Genomic DNA, 17892 nt, shown 5'->3' on the forward strand with positions numbered 1-17892 from the left:
GTTTTTCAGGACATTTTGACAGCACTAAAGCAAATATGAGTTTGCAATGGAAGTTAGGGAAAGAATACGTTGGGGGGAGGTGTCTGGTGTGGAGAAGGGAAGGAGATGGATTGAAGGAAAGGATTTGAAGTGTGCAGACTATGGCATGCAGTGATGGAGCAGATGGAATGCATCACCGTCAGCTATGACAGAAATGATTTATGGAATGACCTGGCTGCTCCTGCCTAGTAACAACACAGGATGACAGAGCTGAGTTTCCATGACAACCAAAGCCCACCCACTAACTAGATTAAACATTCTTCCCTAGCTTCCACTTACACTGGATTTAGATTTTCTTTTCCAAATGCCAACTGGTTCAGCTAGTATATTGGTTATAATATAGGAGAATAGTCAAGGACTTCAAGGGTAACTGAAAAGGAGCTTGAAGGACCACTGAGAACATCACAAATTCCTGCCTGCCTATCTGCCAAGGACCCTTTAAAGAAGTTTTCCTTGAATAAAGTGAACAAAATAATTTTGAGAAAAAAGCCCCTGAAATGTAGGTTGTATTTTTTTTAAGTTGCCTAATATTAAAAGTTCAGATGTTATTTGTCTTTCTACATGTGAAATATTTGCTACTGAATTCTTACAAATCAGAGGAAGAAATTAGCAAGTAAATTAAATACCTGAGAGGCACTCATTTAATATTACAGAATAATTTTCTTTCAAAGTAGGTAGTTTTCACCACATGGGATAAGTTCAGAAAAAGTGAGACAACTCCCTTTAACCTTCATCAACACCTTATAAAATAACAGTCACTGTAGCATTGGTCTTTCTGGAAGTACAGAGTAAGTGAAGCTAGCCAGAGCAGATCTAATCTAATACTAGGCCTTACCCTTCCTAGCTAGGTGATCCCGAGAGCAAGTTATTTAATCTTTCTGAGCCAAAGTTACTTAACCTTTTAAACCTTAGTTCCTCATCTGTAACATGGGAATAGTAATATCAACCTCACAGCGCTTTCCTGAGGATTAAATGAAATGAAGCATGTAAATGCTAGTGTAGTGCCAAGCACCTAGTAAACATACAAATTACAGATGATATTTTTGTGGGTTTTGTTATCATCATTTTTCTCATATGATGCAAGACTGAATTCAATGAACATTTACTGAGCTCTATTTTGTGTGGGCCACCACTATGTGGGAGATGAATCTGACCTGGCTTCATTTCTCAAGAAAAACTTGTAGTGCTGTGGACAAAGAATATTTACATAAAACCATACACAAAGAGGTTTATCTCCTTAAATGTTCAACAGCTGCTTCCTACTATCCACACATTAGGTTCCCTATGAACAGCAGCAAATATGTTTGACAGAGTTAACTGCATTTGCTAGAAGAACATAAGTAAGACAACTCTGAGAAACCTCCGAGCCATATCACTCAGGAGGAAACAAGAAAGAAAACGCCTCAGGAGAAACTTTGGAAAATACAAAGGAGAAGTGCCTCTTAAAAAATTAGATTTGGAATCTTTATGAATTACTAGTAAACATTCTCCCAAAAGAATAGATTTCAGTTTAATGTTTTAAGGATCAGACATTAAAACCTTTATTAAAGCAAATCATTGCTTTGTCATTAACATTCTGGTTGTGATGTAAACTAGTCGCTGAGGAAAATGTTATGGGGCTCCTTCATATCAGTTTTACTCATTTTAGCATGGGCTCCTCAGTGAATCTGTTTTTTTGCTTTTAGGAAAGGCTCTCATCTCCTATGCCTTGAATGAATCAGCAGGAGATGATTATTTTTTCCTTTTAAAAAATATTAAAATACCTTCCATCTTAGGAAAAAAATCCTTATAAAAGCACTTCCTTCTCTGGATCAGAAGAATAACTGAGCTACGTTTCTTGGCTCCACTTGGCTTATTTTAACGCGTAACTCACAAAGTATATGTTTAAAACTAATAAACAGATTTAACAATTAATCTCAGTAATCTGTCCTTTAGACTTTAAAATGACTGAGTTTTTAAAATTTTCCCTACATCTGTTCCATTAAGACAAAAACAGATATTTAAATTGAAATTAGAAGGACAGTTCTTGTGGGAATCAGGTGGGAAGTATTCCATGAGTTATTATAAGGGCAGTACAAATCAATACAAACTGAGAATAGCTCTAAATGAGTAATGAAATGGTCCTGTTATAACTATATCCTTTAACTATGACACACACTGCCCACAAAATCAAATCACTGCAATTCAGCAGTGTAAAAATCATTCAGCAAAATACGTAAAATCAATACTCACAGATGCCAAAGCTTTTCCAAGTGCATCACCTGTCTGTGAGCTTCCAGCAGCATTTCCTCTGGTTCCTGAGTATTTCAAATAGGAAAACAAATCAAGAAGTTTAGCAAGTGAGCAGGCATGCTTTTTAGCACTCTGCCATTTTTTCAATGGTTTTCTCCATTGTTATTGCACATCTGTCACAATAAACCAGCAAATAGTAAACTAAAGGAAAGATGGATTAATGAAAATCAGAAACTTTTTTTTCTTCCTTTCTTTCACACTTAAACTCAATACTAAAAAATATGTTGAGTCAAAAGGTACAAATTTCCAGTTATAAGTAAGTACTGGGGCTGTAATACACAATATGATGACTATAACTAACACTGTTGTATGTCATATAGGAAAGTTGTTGAGAGTAAATCTTGAGTTATCACAAAGAAAAAAATTTTTTTCTATTGCTTTTATTTTATATCTATATAAGATGATGAATGCTCACTAAACTTCTTGTGATAATCATTTCAAGATGTCTGTAAGTCAAATCATTACGCTGTACACCTTAAACTTATACAGTGTTATATGTCAATGATATCTTGATAAAGTTGGGGAAAAACATGAAAAGAACAAGTGTGTGTGTGTGTGTGTGTGTGTGTATATATATATATATAATATATAAAAAAATGGGATTCACTAAAAATGCCCAAGTTCAGTTTTAGGGAGTTTTGCCAACCCAAAAGAGCTCACCTAGAATGCTATCTGATCCATTGATGGGAGGAGTGTGTGAGGCAGCAACGTAAGGTGAACTGCTGGTACTGGCGCGGTGGAAGCTGGACATTGGTGGAAGACTTGTGTTTATGTCTGTTGGTGAAACTGAGTGTGGAGGATAACTCTAAGAAAGAGGAAAAGAGATATGATCTAATAAATACATTTTCTCAATAATAAGCACACAACTGGGCAACTGCTACAATAGCTTATAAAGAACATCATAAATTTGTAGCTGAAGACACCTACTATTGTCATTTACTTTTTTCAAAAGGCATGAAGTAAGCCTAGAAGTATTTCAACACTCAGAAGTTTTGGCAGAATCAAATCTTACACTTGTAATCCAAGGACAAAGTGTTGCTGCACCCTAGTCATGTGTTAAGGCCTACCAAGCGGTCATGTGAATGAAGGCTGCCATAACTACTGGATTGAGACATGTGGGAAGTGGAGGTCCCCAGAATTCCACCAAAACCAGGCTGGCTCATCCCATTTGATGAACTCCAAAGGTCAGAAGAATTGTGGGTCCCATCTAAGACAAAAAAGAGAAATATAGAACTTTCCTTAGCCAAAATTTTTTCTTTTATTTTGATGATACAAAAAAACTTCAAAGGGTACTCTCTGGATATGTCTTTCCTCCTCTTTTCAATCTAGTCTTCCATATAGTTTTCTTCCCTCCAAACTGTACAGTTACTATTTTAAGTGAAGGAATAAAGCTTTATAGTTGGGGAGGTGGGGAAGAAATCTAAACTGTAGTAGGCAGGTCATTATAAAAATCTTCACAAGATCTGAATTCATATCAGGGAGGATAATACAAATCCAAAATTTGGGGACAGGCTGGATTAAACTTTTGCTTAAATGGTATATCCATAAATATACAAAAAAGTTCTTAATCTATAACAAGCAATGTATATTTTATCAAACATTCTCAAACTAGAATAAAGAAGTTTCTCTTATAGAGAACCTAAGTAATTGATAATGACTCTATTATAGTCAGCCTTCAAATGAAGTGTGCTGGCAATGACTTCACTCACCAATATAAAGTCAAGGACCAATTTATGTAGCAATTTATTGCTCTCTATAGTCTAAAATCACAGATCAAATAAAAATGATTTGCTAGACATGAACTAAAAGAATTACAACGCTTTTTCTCTCTTAAAAGTCTTAATTCTATTCTATGATATTCACCTTTTTATTTGCATTGATAATTCTAGGAGTGTTATGAATCTGTCATTTAAACAAGAGACTAAAATTGTTAATAGCTTTTATACATTTAAAAATCCTAAAAAAAGAAAGAGCAGCTCTACTCACTTTTTTCAACTGAAGTCCTTTTTAAATTCAATTAATACTAGATGAGCACGCCAAAGCTTTGCTGAATAATTCAACTACATTGCACTCAACAATAATTAGCAATAGAAAAATTTAAAATTAAGTTTTAACTTGCTTCAGCCAAACATATCTAGATAAAAATGTCTGAACTTCTATATAGATATTCTCTTTCTTCACAACTTAAAAATATTAGCTAATATATAATAGATAACTGTTGTAATATTTGACAACTAGTTGGTAGTACTTACCTTGCATAAAGAAAGTGCTAGCAAACATACTGGTTGGTGGCTTGGGAGATGGATAACTAGGAGATTCACGGTTGAAGTCATCTGAATTTGGGGATGGTGCATATACCTTAAAATTAAACAGGAAATTTAATTAAAATGTAAATTACTCTCATACCACTTATGTAAAATGAGTGCTACACTTCCGGAAGGGCCTAAAAAGGCCTATCCATATCTAAAAAGGCCTATGACAAATTCAAAGCTGCTTAAATCATCATAAATTATGTCTAACTTGGATACTATCTACACGTTTGTTTTTAGCTGGTTACTAGAGAAAAAAAACATTCTAAATATCCCTGGAATGAATCTTCGTGTAACAATTATTCCAAGTGACTACATAAAGTCTCAAATGTTGACTCTGCTCACAAAACATAAATTCATATAGGCTCATGATTCAAAACCTAGTGGAAACAAAAGTCTTTTGACTATAGCATGAAATAAAATTTGGGTTCATAAAATTCATTCTTTCCACAAGAGTTATTAAAATCAAAATGAACTGGATTAAATGTTATTATTCTTTACTATTATTAAAAGTTAACTGTGAAAAGCACAATGTAATTGTTCAGAAACTTCCTGAACTTAGTAGGGTTGGCTAAAGTCTGAGCAGTTTTAATTCTTTAATTTCTAGTACATTTTCAACTCTGGCACAGCTTTCAGAAGAATGTCATTTAATATGTCAGAGCAGTACTAATTTCCTTTGGTAAACCTGTGCTTCAGATAAGCAAAGCATAAACATTTTGAATTGGCAAATGGCCAACACTGTCATTTCTCTGAAAAACTAAATGGGCAGCCAAATAACTATAATGATCAAAACATGATCAAACCATTTTTATGACTACTGAAATCAAGAACAAATATGTAACACTTAAGGTGATGATGATCTGTAAAAGTGAACCAGAAATCCAGAAAGGAAAGGAGTCCTATTTTGAGCAGTGGATGAAACATTTCTTTTGTTTAGTCTGATAAGGGTACATCTATTTAATTTTTAGCCCCGAATAAAAATTCAAAGTGTTCACTTAATGTGGAAAAAGCAATTAGCTCAGTAAAATTAGGGGAGCATGTGTGAAAAAAGCATACACATTTATTTCATTTCATTTATATTCATTTATTCTTTCTCTGAGACATTAACTAACTGCAAAGATTTCTGGCAAATTGTCTAACCGTCTGAAACTCCATTTCCTCATTTGTAAGACAGTGCTAACAGTACCTGCATTGAGGGTTGGATTTATGGGAAGATCAGATGAGACAGCACATATAAAACCTTTAGTGAATCCCTGGCAGTCCAGTGGTTAGGACTCTGCATACTCACTGCTGAAGGCCCAGGATTGACCTTTGGTCAGGGAACTAAAATCCCACAAGCCACACAGTATGGCCAACAAACAAACAAACAAAAAACCCTGCCTGGATTCCTCAAGATAGCTAAGGGACTCAGAAAGCTCTAAAATGTTTAGCAGGTAAGCACTCGCTAAGTATTAGCTTATAATATCATCTTTCTAATTCTTAGAGGCATAGTTATATTGTCCCTGTTCAGTACTGAACTACTTATTTCTTACAGTTTTGGTCCAATATCATCCTTACATGTACAGTTCACTCTAAATAAAAGGTTGAAAAGTTCATTTTTAGTCTTCTTGCTAGCCATGCTATTACTAGCGCAGGTGTGTCTTTTTAATGAACTGGCATTCAGGTTAGTTTCCTTCTTCTTACATCCCAGAGGGAAAAACACACATCTGTGGTATCTGAGAAGTTGGGGATAAGATATATTTCTAAAAATTACCCATAAAGGATTCTAGATAGGAGATTATACATTACACATATTAAACATTTTTCTATGCTTAATGTGCTACTACATAAAGAGCTATTATGTAAAGACAGAGTTAGGAAGAAAGAATTGGGTATACATAAATGCATTTGCAATGTATGAGGTACACTGACAGGCACGTTATCAGGAAAGGAATTTTGTACTTTTTTCTTTTAATCCAGTTTCAGCATCTAAATTTAGCTTTAGCTAGATACCCTCTGTCCCCCTTATATATAGATTTTCTCAAACTAGGCTGAAACCACAAATAACAAAAAGAGAGTATATCCACAGATGTAGAAAGAAAATACAAATGAGAGTAAAATTTAGAAGACACAGTTAGAACATGCTTTTTCATAAATGCTTATCTACTATGTATACCATCACTGAACTGAAAGTATAAAATATAAAATTCTCTAATTCTATCTAGGCTATAGGTTAAGACAGTATGTAAATCTCACAATGATAACTATGAAAAACTCCAGTTTTGATGTGTCATTTCACAAAAAAAATCTATTCAGTTTGTCAGTTTAAATTTATATATAATCTCTTAATATATATTTATCTTTATTCTTATTTAATTAACTGTATTCCATAAAGGTAAACTTACACTTCAAAAAATTTTAAATGTATGCAATTATAAAAGCAAAGAAAGGGATAAACCTGACTTTACTGATTTACAAATCGCTGTAAATAAAGGAGAATATGCTGATGAGACAATGGTTATTGATAACTATCATGGAAAGCAACAAAACCAAGATAAACCACACAAAGCAGAAGAGGCTTGCCTACTCATACATAAAACTTTTGAAGCTGTATTGGGAACACAGGGCTCATTTTGGAGTCAAAGTTTTTTTATGTTGTTATTGTTGTTCAGTTGCTAAGTTTTTAATGTTAGTCTTTATAGACTTCCAAAAAATAAATGGGCTTTTAAAGAATAGATCTTATAAGTGAAAATGGTAAAGACTCTAAAAATACTATAACTTTATCATTTATTTACTAACATAAATTCAAAGTTTTTATCATAATAAAGATGTTTTGAAAATCATGGTTCTAAAAGAGGCCCATCTAACAGCATTTCTAACACAGGCCAAAAAACTTTACTTTTGGTATCCTAACTGTGGCTTGCAGAAACATAGATGCAATGTTATGAAGCAGCAGTTGTGCCAGTTTCGATTTTTCAGATCAAAGAGTTCTTGCGGCAAAGCACAACTGATGTGGTCTTAAAGACTTTATTAACTCCAGATGTAGGGAAATAGTCAGCCAATTCCACAAAAAGAGCAAGTCTCTTTCAGTTACAATCAGTACTGGCCGCAAATGAAAACCAGACTGCTTATGTCATCTGATCACCTGCACATAGATGCCAGTTTTTTTCTAGTTAATGATCTAATCATACATTTAAATCTTAAGTACGATTTTGTATCACAACAAACCATCTTAAAATTAAGAAAAAGAAATATGTGTGCTTAAGCTGATTAAAAATCTACCAGGAGTCACACTATTTTAAAGAGGAATAGGAAAAGTATAATTAAGTAATTTTAGATGTTCTATTGAAATGTGGTCATTGGAAATTTTCTTTAAAATTCTAGTCTCCATTTCAGAATGTCAGGCTCAAAGGTGCTATCATGGGAATGTCCTTCTTTCTCAGGTACTTACATATTTTCTCCTGTAGGAATGGCAAAGAGAGAAATTTTTGAGTCTTGAGTGAATAGAACCATAACATTTATCCAGAATTAAATGAATGTAACTGAAAATCTAACAAGATACCTCCCTTTCATTGTTAAGACTGGTTGAAAAGAATAAATTCACGGTAATATCTTTACTGTCCTCATTCCATCAACCCAAATTTACTTTTTAAGAGTGACAGAGTACTTCGAGCATGAATATTTACATTACCCTATACAATGATTACACAATTATCCTTGGAATGTCTTAGCTCAAACAACCAATTGGAGTCAAGTTAGCAAAAACATTCCTTTTATCCTGTTTGGATGATTCAGTTTAGTCATATGGATCATCCCAATTCAGGGCAGTCCACTTTCTGTTTAGTTTTAGAGGCTGGAGTTGTGTACTGTGTTCTTACTTAAGAGCATTCTTCTTGTAATTAATATTAGAAACATCTCTGAAAGGCAGAAAGGCATCATTTTCTTATAGTTACTCAGAAAAGATGCAAAAGAGTAGAAGTTTTTGCTAAAAAGATAGTTTATCTTTTTATCTTGTCACATCCAGTGATGAGTTAAAAGATGATGCCATTTCCTATGCTTTAAAAAATAGATCCAAAACCTATGTTGTAGCTGGTATCTTTAAATGTTTTAAGTGACGAGGAGACGAATTGGGAATTTTCTTTAGAATGTGAGAATAGCTAGCTATATATGTTAATGAAGATACCCTTCCACAGAAAATGAGAGGAAAGCTTTAGACAAGCACCGTTCAGTGAGTTTCAGTGATGATGGAAATGTCCCATATCTGAAAGGATGGTAATGTATGTATGTCTGTACAATACAGTAGCTACTTATTACATCTGAATATTGAACACCTGAGATGTGGATAGTACAACTGAGGAACTGAATTTTAAATTTTAATTTAAATAGTCATTGTGGCTACTGGTTACTACTGAACAATACAGGATGAAATCACTTTTCCTTACCCAGCAGTTTAAAATTACATAAACTATTTTGAAAGAAATATTCTAGAAGCCTCATAAACTCCAAAGCCTATGAAAACCCAAACTCTCAAACATTTTGGGAATACCTTTATCTAATTTGGAAAGAAGACACAGAAGCTTATCAATATTTCTGAACATGCTCTAACACAGAAATTATTACCAATATTTCATTATGTTTAGGCTTCTATTAGCACTTTTGTCAAGATGGTTTTACTAGCAGTTCTCTTTAAGTTCTAATATGTTAAATACCATTAAAACAGTTTAATGTTAAGATTAAACTTCCAATGTTTGAAAAGTTTATGTTAATAGCAGAAATCACCTCCATCAAAATCTTTATCAACTTAACAAAATAGCAAAGCAAGACAAAATTATTTGGCTAACTTACCCTAACATCATGATTTTAAAATAAAGATGTAATATTATATTCAGGAAAACTACACTTAATTTATCTTATATTTTAATAACTATATTTTGTATTAAGCAATAAAAATTTTACAATATCTAGCTGAGTTATCTAAAATCTGAAAACAAACAAAAAAACCAAAACACTCTAGGTCACTGGGAAAAAAGAAAACCTCAACCCAACTCAAATTCTAGCTTTAAAAACTGTAATTAAACCACTGGGTCATCAATTTAAAAAACTGGGCACATTTAAGGGTCAACACTCAAAAACTAAGAAAGAAAAACTAGGTAAATATTATAAGAAGTTTTTAGTTACTGTTGATCAACCTATGAAGTCCCATATCCAGTAATACACCCAAAGTTTCCTTCTAATTCTGTATTTTGAGGGATCTGAATTTAGTAAAAAGAGGTTGTTTTAAAACAAATAAGTAAAATTTTTGCTTTAATAATTGGACTCAATGATAAGAGTGGTAGAAGTTAAGAAAGAAATTTTTTAAAAAAGATTTACTATTGATTTTTCTGATCATTTTGGATCCATTGTTTTCTATGTATACTGACCTTATGTATAAACTCAGACAAAGGGCATATCTTTAACATAAATTTTAAAATCTTAAAGTTTCTGAAATTCAGGTCTTCCCACTTTCTTGGTTCTTTCTTTAAATTAAAACAAGTATAACCTCAGTGAAGAAGACATTAAAAAAAGTAAGTACATGAAACAGCAATTTAAGAATTTCCTAAAATCCAAGAATATTTAAACAAATGACAAATTTGATAAATATCTCAATACTTTTAGTATTTTAATATTACATAAAAGTATCAAATTTTGCCATAAAATCCAATCTAGTACTCAAGTTTTTATGGTAATAATTCCAAACCTAAGGTGCGGGGGATACACACACACACACACACATATGTAGTTTCAGTACTAAATATTGTAAGAACTGAAACCAAAAAGCAACATAAAGCAAAATAAAGTAGAAGGACTAACTCAGGGACACATAAGCTATCTATGGAAGATTCTTTTCATCTAATTAGTTAGCCTAATAAAATAACATGAAATTTCTGTAAAAAGCATACATATTTATATTTTCAAAGTATCACCAATAAAAGGATCAATATCTTTCCAAGAATTTCCAGAGGATGTTTAGGGGTGAAATACTGTAAAATTTCCTTTCTAACAAACAATAAGAAAAAAAAATTCTAGCTTTCAGTACAAAGTAGCTTAAAATCGATTACTACTTCCACTGTCTAAAAAGTATAGTTGAGTAACAGTGGTTTTCAAATGTGAGAATTTCTTCTTAGGTAAGTCAAACACATTTTAATTAATCTTAAGTTAACATCATTAGGTTTGTCTCATCAGTTCTTTATTGTAACCAGTATCATTTTTACAATAGGTACAATTTTTTTCCCTAAGAGATAAACCATGAAATTTTTAAGGGACTGGGTTTGAAATTCACATGCTAGGAAGATATACTGAACACATCAATGAGTGTCACTTCTTAGCTATCTACATTTTAAAAATATTTAGACCTAACAATAAAGTACCTGATCCCTTTCTTGAACATGTTCATAAGCTAGTGGAAAAGGACATAAATTTCTTTAAAACATTAACAAACCTGACCAGTGACAACATACTCTCCTGGCAGGGGTTTTAGTATTAACTTCCTGTTATTTGTGCTCACTTGAATAAAAAAAAAAAAAAAAAAAAAAGACCTTCTTGGATTCATACCTAGAATACAGTCTCAGATAATCTTGGTAAAGGAAAAAAAAAAAAAAATCAAAGCAGATGGAAGCTAAACTTGTCATTTAATGTCTCTAAGCATTGTAACTTTAGAGAATTCTTAAATGACTTCATGTTTTCCTCATCATACAAATGTAGATTTAACTCTACTGGGTCCACAGATAGCCTGGAAGTTTGAATTAATTTAATTAAACTTTCCTCTCTCATGTTAATTAGCAGTAAATCCCCAAAAGAACAGAACTGTGGCTCTATATGGTCTCATACTGGTTTCTGTGCTTTTATCAACTGAAAATGTTTATTTGAAAAATAAGTCTTAGAAGTATTCATAAGGCAATGTTAGCTCCATGCTACTCTAATTCTTATGAAAATATAAATTATGTGGAGAGGCAGGTGCCAAAACCATGGCTAAACCAATTTTCAATACTATGAGTTCTATTAGAAGAGACCTGCTAATTTCCTGCATTTAAAATCATATCTAGGATAGTTTTAAGTTCAGTTTAAAAAGAAACTAGTAAAAAGCTGCTTGACAGACTATATCAATTAGCATTCATAAAACTAAATCTGATCAAATATGTGAAACATATTTATTTGTAAGAATAGCCTACTACTTTTCTCAGTGACATTTTCTTTCCAATGTAGTACTTTGATACGACCAAGAGTAAGGATTAGTGAGATCTGGCTCTCTGCTATGGAGACCAGTTTACTTGTCCTTGGATAATAGAAGAGGAAAAGTTGCTACTGGGAGAGAGACCTGGGTTCAGGTCTAGCCTCAAAGCTTACTAATTGGGGGGGTGGGGGTGGGGAAGGGAAGATTATACAAGTTACTTAACTACTCAGCACCTCATTTTCCTTACTTAGAAAAGGAGGCTAGTAACAACTAAATGACAGAGTGGTTGGGAGAATTAAATGAGGTAAACATAAAGTCCCCAGCAGAGTTCCTGAAACAGAGTAGTTAGTTCCTCTCTCTTCTTCCCCCAGATTCCATACAAAGAAGCTCAATGTTCAAAATGCGTTTCTAAGCTTTGGTTTTAAAACTTGGGTTTCTGTGTTGTCTCTAAAAGATTAAAATCATTCCCTGATATAATGAAAAGAGCATCATGTCTGTACTTGCTGCAATTTTTGTACCTGGAACACTTTGTAGCATCTTCAGTTCAAGGTCTAGAAAATGGAGGCTGATCAGATCAAAGGAAGGCTAAAACTCCAGAATACCAAGGTGAAGAGAGCAGGAATCCTCTCTTCCCCAAACTTTGCTTTCTTTACCTCTACCATTCTCTACCTTTCTGCATAAAGGACATAATTTAGTCATATCTATGAGAAAACTGAGTGCAGGCCCTCAGAAACTCATTATTTTTTCTTGCTATTTTTCAAAGTTCAGAAAACAGATAATATTCAGTGATTTTAAGTCCTCTATTTATCATGAACACATATTAATATCTTACAGCATGGTATATAATACTTCTACACAAAAATTATGGTACAGAACATTAACCCTTTCTTTTTTCAAACAGTGAGGAAATTAGGGTTAACATTTTTTCCTTTTCTGCACAAAGATGCCCAAGCCTCTTATATTTCCAGCAATAAAATATGGCCACATAATCTTAAATATACCAAAATATGAAAAGGCTCTTCTCTGATTAATTTAGCATTTTTACTAGAGTCTGTTCAATCTATTTATTAAATTATCCCAAGCATCCTTAATTACAGGGAATCAGTTTGAAAATGTAAAAATAAAAATCAGGAAAAGAGCAAAGTATTTTCCTGAAGCTCAGTATCACTCAGGATTTTTCACTCTATCATTATAATATCCATAAAAGGATTTTAAAAATGAAATCAATGTGAACTTACTAGCATTTCAAAATATTAATGCCCTATCATCTTAAAATAAATTGATTAAATGGAGTTATTAATAAAAAGTGGGCTTAAACTTAACTGGCTCATAATGAGAATTATATAAAAAAATTTCATAACTCAAGTGAAGAAATACTATTTCAGACTCTGGCAATATTAAAGTGCTAGCTTTTATTATGAAGCATTGATAGGTAGGCATTTCCCAATACATAAAAAGATGAGATTTTTAACACAGTCTTTGGATAATAAATTGTATACTATATGATTTTCATATTGAAGAATAATAATAGTAATAATAATAATAAAATAAATTAGATGTGGTAAAAATAAAATACAGAGAGGAAAACACATATAAGAAAGACTAAGGCCTTATGATAGAGAGGACTAAGAAAATATACCATTCTTTATGCATTTTTTAAGAACACAGAAGTCACCTTTGACCCATATCAAACACAGGCTATCAACTTTCAGGCTACACTTCTCTAACATACCAGCCATGTCATCCACCGTAAGCCTGGAAATACTTAATACGATCAAAGCTGTTACCCACCCCCGCAATGTAGAACAAAGAGAAATGCTGTAATAGAGTGATCTGTGCTCGAAAAAGAATAAAATCTAAACTCAATTTGAGTTATAGTCTATCTGCTTCAGGGGTCCTGTATATACACCATTTTCAAACAGACTATTTTACTTAAAATTGGACACAGAAGAATAATATTTTCATACTTGAAAGACAGTTGGCAAGGAAATTATATAGACATCAAATTATTTCACCTATACTATGCATCTAAATCTACCTCTTACATTCTCCAAAGTTCTGTTTACATGGGTAGTGTGAACACATACTTTTTAATGAGTTTATGAAATTCTGGCTTGACTGTCATCCGTTAAGAAAGATTAGTCAAAAGTTAAGAACCAAATGCTAACAAAGTCCAAAGAGGCCTTACCAAAGCAGTCAGAGAATTAAAAAGTACTTTCTTTAGTTCTCATGTACCATGGTTAAAGCCATATGCTACTTTAAAACATTTTCAAGTGGTTAAAAAGGAAGGGACAAACATAAATGTGATTAATTTTTTGGTAACTTCAAAGATTAACACTGAAAATGTCTACATTAATGATAAAAAAAAATCACTAAAGTCATTTATGTATTTAATAAAACACCTGAGATCAAACATTGTTTTGGGATGACTAAGGAGGAAAACACCAAATTCCTGACATAAACTCAAGACTGTTATTCACTAATAACATTTTTATGTTTATCAACTATTTTAAAAGATAACTTCTACTGAATATTCCAGAGTTTACTTTCTTTTTAGAATATACAAAATCCTCTAAGATACTGCCTGTGGAAACAGTATACTATATAATTAATACTGAGAAATTAAAAAGTAGAAAAGTTTTACTTAGCAACACAGAAAGGTATTTTAAAACACTGAAGCATGTGCTATAAATTGGCTAGAAATAAATTCTTTGGAAGATGTATAAATGCATTCTTTGAAAAATAGTGATTTATTTTATGAATCTGTACAGGGTCAAAATTCTAGTCTGATTGGAAACAGATGGTATCCGAGTAAAGTCAGGCTCTGGACCCGAAACCCCAAACAGGAAATACGGACCTCACTAGCTGACTGCTTCCCTAATCATTCCCAGAGCTTCATACTTGTTATTTTTATGAATATCCAAGATGACTTTCATCTTTCCCTGCTATCTACAAAGCATCAAGCAATCTTCCTTTTTTCTCTTTCTGTGTTAAATATGTATTTTACATACAAATTATATGTTTACAACATAAGAAAACATTGAAACTAATGTAGTTTGAAGCTCACTGCTAGTAAAGACATCAGGCATTAACAATAATATAAAAAATAAACTTGAATTTGTCAGATATTATTTTAAAAATAAAAGTAAGAAACTATTGTAACTGTGTCAAAGACAACTTTCTAACCTTACATACAAAGAAACATAGGTTAACGTACTGTAGAAAATGATAAAAACAAAACCTCACAGGTTTTAGTAAAAAGTAATCAATCTACCCTGCTTTCCCTTAAACAAGCCACTAAGAAGCTATCTGAACAAAGAAAAAGACTTACCGTTTTCCCATTGTAGTAATACATCAAAGAACTGCTGCCCATTCCAGGGACAGGATAGGCACAATACATGTTGATTTTGAAAATGTTATTATTTGCAGCTAATACACACAGCTTCTCTCCAACACATACATCCACACAGCCCAACAGAGTTAAGTCTTCAGCACTATGCATCCACACATGGATCTACTCAAAAGGAACTTATGCAAAATAGGACTGAACCAACTCACAGAGCAGAGAGGGAGGGTTTATGCTGTAAGTAACCTCTTTCAATATTTATCAAGTTCTTGCATGGGTGGTGGACACCGATAAAACAAGTTTTGGAATTTTAAAAAATACAAGTCACAAGTGCTAAATAATAAAAAGCAATATAATGTCCTGGAGGCGTACAGACCAAGGAATTATTAATATTGTCATATTATAGTATATATGTCTCTCTCAAAGAGAGGCAAACTGACAGATATGCTAATTTGTTTTTAGTTTTAATTAAATTAGAGCACTTCTAGCAGGGAAACCTAGCTTGCTACACTTCTAAAGACATTACCATCTGGCATGGCCTAAAGTTGCTTCCAACTTTGATAAACCATGATCAAGCAATCAGGATTTGGAAACACTGAATCATGTGTAACAAGAAGGATCTAAACAGTTAAGCCATGTACAAAGTCACTTCCTGGAGAAAGCAGACCTGTCATGTAAGTATCTCTCAACTAGCTAGAACCATGATTTTTTTATGTTATAAAAACTGTACGGAAAAAATTTGAGAGGAACACATTTCATGAAAAAGCTCATTCCAACAATTCAAAAAATTATTTTGAAAATAAATGATCTGTTTTTAAAACATAAATATTTAATACAGGTTTTCAGTTCGAAAGCTCCTTAAATTCCTTACTCATAATACCAAATAAAAGTTTATAATGGATTACACTGTTCTAGGATATGTACGAAGCAAAAGAATAATTAAAAAGAAAAAACAAACAAGGTTCTGTTTTTCCTTACATAAAAAGATGAAAGGCTGGTATGTATACACAAAATGTTCACTGTTGCTAATGAACTAAAACAGATTTCTCAAAAGTCTTTCCTCCAAGTTTACTATCATTCTTAACTAATATTTAATATATTCAAACTTTTATGCTAATGCTCAAATTTCTCAAAAAGGAAAAATAATCAGTTTCGTAATAAATGTCTCATAGATTTTTAAAATTCATTATACTTAGAAGTCAAAAGGTCTTAAACATTTTTTTGGTAAATACTTTGTTTCTTACACACAAACATATCTTGTTATTTAAAAAGTTTTCAAGTTGTCTTTTGGTGTGCACTCTAACCCAGAAAAACAGAAAACAACTTCTTTCCTCTCATCCTGCGTTGCTGCCCCCCATCCCCTCCATCAAAACCTCTTTGTACTATCTTTTCTCCCTGAGCCTCGGAGGTTCTCCCAGAACTGTGTTAATCAGAGGAGGACTCACAAGCTGCAAAAAGGGGACACATCACTTTTTTTAAGGCACCTTTCATGAAGCAGAATTCCTCTAAAGGAATATTCCAGAAATATTTTGTGAGGGGCTGCCAAACTCTCCATTTTTAGGAAAAATATTGATTAAAATATAACAATAAAACCGAATAAGACAATAAGGCCAGCTAAGTTCATAATGTTTTAAAAGCTGATGGTGTCGGAATAACAATAAAACCTCCCTACACTCTCCAGATATAGAAAAGGCTAAGCAGCAGCTGCAAAAGAACATCACTGTACAACAGACCATTAAAATGCCAGTCTGCAGAGTGGTCTGCAACTTCCTCCCTCCTGAGAGACCACAAAGACTCATTTCAATCCTCAGAGAGCTGTGTAAAAAGCATTGACTTACAATTAACAATGTCATGCCTTAAAACCATTCAAGTAAATTTTCATCTTTTATAGACATAGTCTCTCTCTGACAGAGCTTAAAAAAAAAGACAATCAACCATCCAAAATAAAATTTCCCTTTTTCTCCTGAATGATTAAAAATGTAAAACATCCTATTCTTAACTAAAAATGTAGAGAATTGGGGCAAAGGGGGAGCCACAAGGCACTTCAACAGTCTCTTCCTACAACCAATGCTCCAAACAGAAAACTTACATCGATTAAAAAAAAAGAAATCCACCTAGAGTAGTTAGGCTCATTTCTTTGGGGCTTGCCAAAAAAGAGAGACAGTACTATGATGTTTGTTAAACAAACAGCATAATAATAAATCCAACTAGTATTTCATTAACAGTTCCTTTATTTTAGAGGCAACTATAAGGTATAGAAAGCAGAAACAAATATCTAAGTTAAAAAAGATCAGAGTAAAGGTCAGACAGTATAATACCCTTTTGCTGGTCTAAAGCAGTTTATTAAGAACTGGCTAAGATCTGTTGTTAAATATGAAACCTGAAGGTTGAAACAATAGTTTCTAAGCAGAGCTGAGTAATTAATTTTTTGCTTCTAACTGATATTTTCATTCCTCTCAAAAACACAGATACAAAATACATATATTAAATTAACCCCCCCACAACACAATCACTCCTATATACTACTGTCTAAATTGAGAGTGGATGTAGAAACTTGAGAAAAGAGAGACAAGGGAGTTTACATACACATGGCATTAAATTTATTCCTCAAAAACAGCAAATCATCAAGAAAACTGGCAGTAATTTAAATAAAATGTTCCTGTATTTTACTTGTATGCTATGGTAAGGTCTTCTAACTTTGTTACTCCAAAATATTA

The 17892-nt window shown here is 32.7% G+C and overlaps 1 protein-coding gene across 11 annotated transcripts in view; it reads right to left on the reverse strand.

Annotated features, from left to right (window-relative positions):
- TCF12 (transcription factor 12) overlaps nucleotides 1–17892 on the reverse strand; it is a 392889-nt gene that overhangs the window by 45132 nt on the left and 329865 nt on the right. For 7 of the 11 annotated variants that reach the window (XM_061431178.1, XM_061431177.1, XM_061431176.1 and 4 more), the window contains 4 exons: nucleotides 4584–4689; nucleotides 3399–3538; nucleotides 2992–3136; nucleotides 2272–2336 (listed from right to left, as the gene is read on the reverse strand). In XM_061431178.1, the coding sequence (XP_061287162.1) occupies nucleotides 2272–2336; nucleotides 2992–3136; nucleotides 3399–3538; nucleotides 4584–4689 (456 nt within the window). Of the gene's footprint in view, nucleotides 1–2271; nucleotides 2337–2991; nucleotides 3137–3398; nucleotides 3539–4583; nucleotides 4690–15160; nucleotides 15787–17892 lie in introns of those variants that run through there. The other 4 variants (XM_061431180.1, XM_061431182.1, XM_061431181.1 and 1 more) reach the window with 4 other exon arrangements.

Source organism: Bos javanicus, chromosome 10, assembly GCF_032452875.1.
Source record: "Bos javanicus breed banteng chromosome 10, ARS-OSU_banteng_1.0, whole genome shotgun sequence".
NCBI lineage: Eukaryota > Metazoa > Chordata > Mammalia > Artiodactyla > Bovidae > Bos > Bos javanicus.